This window comes from Oncorhynchus masou, chromosome 9 (genome assembly GCF_036934945.1).
Source record: "Oncorhynchus masou masou isolate Uvic2021 chromosome 9, UVic_Omas_1.1, whole genome shotgun sequence".
NCBI classification, from domain to species: domain Eukaryota; kingdom Metazoa; phylum Chordata; class Actinopteri; order Salmoniformes; family Salmonidae; genus Oncorhynchus; species Oncorhynchus masou.
In genome coordinates this window covers 73,059,208-73,066,170 of record NC_088220.1, presented here as the reverse complement: position 1 = coordinate 73,066,170, position 6,963 = coordinate 73,059,208, and the positions used below count along the sequence as shown (strand labels likewise).

Below are 6,963 nucleotides of genomic sequence, written 5' to 3'. Positions count from 1 at the left end.
ATTTTATCTATAATCTCTCTTCCATTATTTTCATCAAGTGTGAAGGAACAGATCACTGTTGAGGGAATAGATTACATAGAGAGCCCCATCAGTCTCAACACATGCAGTACACATGTCCCTCAACCGAGACTGGGCTGGGCCGGAGGTGGAGACTGGGCTGGGTCAGAGATGGAGACTGGGCTGGGTCAGAGGTGGAGACTGGGATGGGTCAGAGGTGGAGACTGGGCTGGGTCAGAGGTGGAGACTGGGCTGGGTCAGAGGTGGAGACTGGGCTGGGTCAGAGATGGAGACTGGGCTGGGTCAGAGGTGGAGACTGGGCTGGGTCAGAGGTGGAGACTGGGTCAGAGGTGGAGACTGGGCTGGGTCAGAGGTGGAGACTGGGCTGGGCCGGAGGTGGAGACTGGGCTTGGTCAGAGGGAGACTGGGCTGGGTCAGACTGGGCTGGGTCAGAGGTGGAGACTGGGTTGGGCCAGAGGTGGAGCCTGGGTTGGGCCAGAGGTGGAGACTGGGCTGGGTCAGAGGTGGAGACTGGGTTGGGCCAGAGGTGGAGACTGGGCTGGGTCAGAGGTGGAGACTGGGTTGGGCCAGAGGTGGAGACTGGGTTGGGCCAGAGGTGGAGACTGGGCTGGGTCAGAGGTGGAGACTGGGTTGGGCCAGAGGTGGAGACTGGGCTGGGTCAGAGGTGGAGACTGGGTTGGGTCAGAGGTGGAGACTGGGTTGGGCCAGAGGTGGAGACTGGGTTGGGCCAGAGGTGGAGACTGGGTTGGGCCAGAGGTGGAGACTGGGCTGGGTCAGAGGTGGAGACTGGGTTGGGTCAGAGGTGGAGACTGGGCTGGGTCAGAGGTGGAGACTGGGCTGGGTCAGAGGTGGAGACTGGGTTGGGCCAGAGGTGGAGACTGGGTTGGGCCAGAGGTGGAGACTGGGCTGGGTCAGAGGTGGAGACTGGGTTGGGCCAGAGGTGGAGACTGGGCTGGGTCAGAGGTGGAGACTGGGTTGGGTCAGAGGTGGAGACTGGATTGGGTCAGAGGTGGAGACTGGGTTGGGCCAGAGGTGGAGACTGGGCTGGGCCGGAGGTGGAGACTGGGTTGGGCCAGAGGTGGAGGTGGTGGGGGGACACTTAGAGGGGCAGAACCTCAGGTGATCTCAGGTCTCAGATAATGAAGGGCACCTAAAAGGAAAAACAGAAGAGAATGAGACTAAGTTATGAGTTATCCTCAATTAAACATAAAGAGGGTGATGATCACTGACAGAGATAAAGAGGGGTTTGAACCATGGGAGAAGCATTATCATGGTGATCAGTCTAACAGTGCAGCGGCAGTGTGTCTGTGCGTGTGCGTGTGCGTGTGTGTGTGTGCGTGTGTGTGCGTGTGTGTGTGTGTGTGCGTGCGTGTGTGTGTGTGTGTGTGTGTGTGTGTGTGTGTGTGTGTGTGTGTGTGTGTGTGTGTGTGTGTGTGTGTGTGTGTGCGTGCGTGTGTGTGTGTGGTCTAGAGAGGGGAAGTGGGCAGACTTGATATCAGTCCCATTGAGACTGGGTTAGGCTTGACACTAGAGGCCTAGTACCAGTGAATCTGGGACAGAGTTCAATACTGCTTCCCCAGCTGACCTCAGCAGGCCCACACCACGCACCTGTTTCTAATTGCCGCCCTGCCAGAGGATATTAGGATCCTTCCACCCCCCAGAAAATACCTTTTCCCATTCTACAGACCTAACCGCACACGGGTATCCAGTCTCTGTGATTAATGACATCAAGATGTAGTCCCTCTGATGGGTGTGTGTGTGTGTGTGTGTGTGTGTGTGTGTGTGTGTGTGTGTGTGTGTGTGTGTGTGTGTGTGTGTGTGTGTGTGTGTGTGTGTGTGTGTGTGTGTGTGTGTGTGTGTGTGTGTGTGTGTGTGTGTGTGTGTGTGAGTGAGTGTGTGTGTGTGTCTTTTCTGTCCACTTACATATTTCTTAAAGATATTTCATTAAGCATTTATTTCTCTCGGATATTAGGTTAAATATCTCCTCGATACCTGCAGTCCTTTTTAAAGCTTTGGCAGCCATCTACATGGACTGGTGTCTTTGCTTTGAAGGGTGAGGTTGCTGCGAGGTTGAGGGACTGGCCTGATTGGGTGACCCACAGAGGGAAATTGAAAACTGCAGGGTGCTCTAATCACTGCTGAACGCATGTGGATGATGTCGGTTTTTGAGAGTTACATGAAGGTTTGTTTGATGTCAGAGTTAACCTTAGTGTAATGTTAATGTGAACTGAAGGGCCTCCTCACTGTTAAACAAGCCTCCCATAAGGAAACGATCCAGGAGACACTATCTTACACTATCAGTACGGTTTCATAGGAATGAACTGAATTGCTGACAGGTGAGGTGAGCTACAGTCTACTAAAGGACAGATATGTTCCAACATACTCAGTGTTACTTCAGAGATAGGATCAAACAACTTATCCTGTCTGAAACCCTGCTGTTTTCATTGGATGGAAACACGTCATGTGAACACTGCTAGAATCCTATCAACACATTTTCTTTGTAAATGTATTGGTGCATTAGACTTAAGAGCGGTGAAAGGTTAAGGTGGCCACAGTTGATATGATTGGAGAGATATCTTCCTAAGTGTTTAAGTGGTAATAAAAGTGAGCGATATTGACCTTACTTTGTCCGTGGTACTGCCCATACTGGTAGGAGGCCACAGGGTCCACGCTGTAGGCAGGAGCGCTGTAGGAGGACGGGCAGTAGGACTGGGAGTTGGGCAGCGAGGGGAGACTGGGGATGTTGGGGACACTGGACAGGCCCTCCAGACCCTTGATGTGCTCCAGACGCTGGGAGCAGCTGGCCCCCATGCCCCCAGGGGGCTCCAGGCCTCCTGTCAGGGGGGAGAGGGCATAGTCACTCTGGGGCTGGTGGGGCACCCCACCTGGGTTCAACAGACCCATCACCTGGAGAGAGAGGGAGAGAGAGGGAGAGAGAGGGAGGGAGGGAGAGGGAGGGAGGGAGAGGGAGAGGAGAGGGAGAGGGAGAGGAAGGGAGAGAGAGGGAGGAGGGAGAGGGAGAGAGAGGGGAGGGAGAGGGAGGGAGAGGGGGAGGAAGAGGAAGGGAGAGGGAGAGAGAGAGGGGAGGGAGGGAGGGAGGGAAGGGAGAGGGAGAGAGAGGGAGAGGGAAGGGAGAGGAAGGGAGAGGGAGGGAGGGAGGGAGGGAGGGAGGGAGGGAGAGAGAGGGAGAGAGAGGGAGGGAGGGAGGGAGGGAGGGAGGGAGAGGGAGAGGAAGGGAGAGGAAGGGAGAGGGAGAGGGAGAGAGAGGGAGAGAGAGGGAGAGGGAGAGAGAGGGGGAGGGAGAGGGAGGGAGAGGGAGAGAGAGGGAGGGAGAGGAAGGGAGAGGGAGGGAGAGGGAGAGGGAGGGAGAGGGAGAGAGAGGGAGGGAGAGGGAGAGGGAGGGAGGGAGGATAAGTGTTATTGACGTGACGTTATTGACGCTCCATTCAGATAGGTGGTTAAGTGATTTTGGCACAGCTTGGTGTTAGGTATCATCCCAACCCCCATCTATAACACATTCCAACACAGCCTAACTCAGACAGGAAGTTCTCCTCCACTGACATCAAAACCCTTCCACCAGGCCTTCCCAGACAGGCAGAGATAACTCCACAGAGGAAGAATTAACCAATTTGTCTCAGAACTCCACTTATTTGGAAATTCCCTCCTGTCGCCGCTCCAAAAAGCAAAGGATGAGATAAAGACTTATCGCCAAAGATGTCCCACCACAGATAACATGGTAGACCTTTAGAAGCAGAGAGAAAAACCTCTGGACCACAACAGACAAGCTGCAGACAAACAGGCTAGGATTTGACCTGTTATTGATTAGCTGCCCGATAATCGAATTTAGGGGAATATTTCTTGGCGAGCGAAGGACGGAAAAGAGCCGTAGGGTGTCGTTATAGAGGAGGTTCAGACAGAACGAGCCGATAACAAACCCTCACTAACTTTACCTGGATGGATGAGAAAGAAAGTTCAACAAAGTATATAATAAACAGATAATTGCTGTGACTCAAGATCATCTCTACCTCTAAATGCATCAAATCCCTCTAAACAGAGACCTGTAGCCTCTGTCCATGTCCTAATGAAACGCAGGTTCGCTGCATGTTGGGCTCTTCTGGCCCTATAAGTGACATATTATTCTACATCCACACACACAGATGGTCCCGCTTAAGTCATTTCCCAGGCAGGGGACAGAGGAGCCCATGTTGATTTTGAGAGGGGAGTTGTGTTTCTCGACCCCAGTAACATTTTCCCAAAAAATGACCTGTGTTTTGGAACACTCTGGTTAAACAGAAAAAGTATATGGACAGATGGCGTGGTCGATCTCTCCAAGAAACTACAGCTTTCAAAAATGCTATACCTCTCTCTTTCTTGCTCTCTTTCTCTCTCTTTCTCAATCTCTCTCTCTTTCTTCTATCCTTGTCTTTTTAGCGTGACATGCTGGGCTTCGCCGGGGTGTTCCATGTTGGAACGTTGCTGTGACCAGCGGCCCCAAATCAGCGTGTCCAGGAAAAGCCGGACAGCAGAGGAGAGCCGGGGAAGAATGTCGGAATGGGGGAAGTCTGCTTCTCTCATACAATATAACGTATGTACAAATAAATTAGGACTTGACTTTCATACTGAAGAATGTGGAGACAAGAATGCAATCATGAGAAGCCTCCCAGGAGGCTTAACGGTTTGTTTGTGTGCGTGTGCGTGTGCGTGTGTGTGTGTGTGTGTGTGTGTGTGTGTGTTTCCTTGATTTCCCAAGGTAGCTGCGTATGGACTGCGTAAGAGAGGGAGGTGTAGATAAATGAAAGAAAGTCTTAACAGAGATTCAGGGAGGGGGTAGTTTCCCATGAACCTTAAAACACACACTCTCACACATACATTATGGTTGTCATACAGAAGCCCTGTCCGTGGAATCTTGACAAACACCCTTGAAGAGGACGAGGTGTGTTCCTTACAAATGGAAAACATGTGGGGGTCAGGCACCCCATTTATCAGGGAGAGAGAGAGAGGAGATGAGGAGTGTTCGATTTGTAGAATTGTGTATTGTGCCAACATGTATCAAAAGTTCTCTCCATCTTGCATGCAAATAATAAGTATCAATCCATCTTAGTTTCTACATAGAGTAGGCCTAGTTGATCTTCGATATACAGTCTTCATAACCAGTTTATAAATTAAAGACCCATCCAATTTAAGTCATTCCATCATTTAAACTAATAAGGACTATACATTCCTACATTCCACACACGTACCAAAAAATGTAGATAACCTGCACCAATTATATAGGTAACAAAACATGGGAAGTAATCTACATAAATTACACACATAATTCAATTTATATTCGGTAGTAATCAATTTGAACACTGGAACCTTGATTTATTACTGTGCCAAAGCGCAAGGATATTATGTGAGTGTTGATGGGCTTAAGCAGGGAAGATTTAGAGGCACTGACGAAGAGACTGGAAGCAAAAGTATATTTGCCCTACTGCAACAGAAAAATACTGAATATTGTCTACAAATATTTAGTATTTGGAAAAGTTTTTCATGAACAAAAGCAGGCCTGACTGAGGTGAAGTTAGTGCCTCTACAATGACTGGTAAGAAATGACGAGACTACAATACATTTTTTTTGATAGACGATATCTCCCCTCCTTATGACTTAGCCTATTCATTGTCATTTATATCAATTGACACATTTCAGTAGATTAAACTGAACAAAATAAATGTCTCATAAATTGACGACAAGTATTTTAAACGTTCATCAATAATATCAAACATTTCAAAGGTTTCCTTTCCCACCATGTGATCTGTGTAAATGTTATTTTTGCATACTGTCTAACCACACCAGCCTCTCCAGTCATTCATCCTTCATGTCCATATTGTCACACTCTCTAAAGTGACCCTGAAGCACTGGTGTGTGTGTGTGTGTGTGTGTGTGTGTGTGTGTGTGTGTGTGTGTGTGTGTGTGTGTGTGTGTGTGTGTGTGTGTGTGTGTGTGTGTGTGTGTGTGTGTGTGTGTGTGTGTGTGTGTGTGTGTGGGGGGGGTGGTCTGACTTTGAGCAGCTGAAATCTCATTTTCTGCTTGTTAGGACAGCCCTTAATGTTTAGGTAAAGGGACGACAAGCCTCATGCCTATATAATTGGCCATAATTGTCTTTTCAGTTTTAATTTGTCTCATCTTCTCCTCAATCATTTGTCCTCCTCCGTGTCCATCCTCTGTCCTTTTCAAGTCCTTTCACTCCACCTCACACCCACCTCCACCCTCCCCACCTCCTGACATAGATAAAGAGTATGAACTGTGTGTGTGTGTGTGTGTGTGTGTGTGTGTGCGTGTGCGTGTGCGTGTGCGTAGCTCTGTTTGACTCACCTGTGAAGAGAGGCCATTGCTGATGGCAGGGTTCATGGGAGGGCCTCCTGACGTGACGAAGCTGTCGGAGTAGCCTGAGAAGCTGTGGCGTCCAGAGGCCAGGCAGTAGGCAGACCCCCCATCCTGTCCTCCCCCTCCTGAGCTCTGGTGGTGGCCTGAGGACGGGGGCAGGGGCTGGGGCCGGTGCAGCGTGCTGGCCTGCTCCGACACCACTAAGGGAAGGACAAATAGAAAAGAAGAACTTACCATTTACATATATTGTCTCTCAATTGACAGATTATTACAATGTAGTCAATATTTAACAGTACATGACTTTGCTAATCAAGCTCAAGGGTCTGAACTCTGAGAGCAATAGCTGTATATGTGAAACAAACAGGGAGTTGTTTAGCCTGTGGCCTTGTTTACAGAGTGTCCCACCTTGTGATATGGATGTAGGGGGATACGGGCTGTCAGACAGCTGATAAGGTGAGAGACTGGACATGGCAGAGGGCGGGAAGCCCCCAGGGATCAGGTGATTGAAGGCCATGAGCTGACTAGCTCCAGCCTGCTTCCTCCACCGGGCTCTTCTGTTACTGAACCACACCTGGGGAA

At 49.9% G+C, this 6,963-nt stretch overlaps 1 protein-coding gene across 1 annotated transcript in view; it reads right to left on the bottom strand.

Annotated features, from left to right (window-relative positions):
* Nucleotides 1-552: 552 nt before the first annotated feature.
* The window catches only part of LOC135546614 (paired box protein Pax-3-like), a 43,229-nt gene continuing 36,818 nt past the window's right edge, over nucleotides 553-6,963 (bottom strand). The window contains exons 6-9 of the mRNA XM_064975180.1: nucleotides 6,790-6,955; nucleotides 6,373-6,584; nucleotides 2,638-2,925; nucleotides 553-1,168 (exon numbers count right to left, since the gene is read on the bottom strand). Coding sequence (XP_064831252.1) covers nucleotides 1,151-1,168; nucleotides 2,638-2,925; nucleotides 6,373-6,584; nucleotides 6,790-6,955 — 684 coding nt within the window. The 3' untranslated portion in view covers nucleotides 553-1,150. The remainder of the gene's footprint in view (nucleotides 1,169-2,637; nucleotides 2,926-6,372; nucleotides 6,585-6,789; nucleotides 6,956-6,963) is intronic.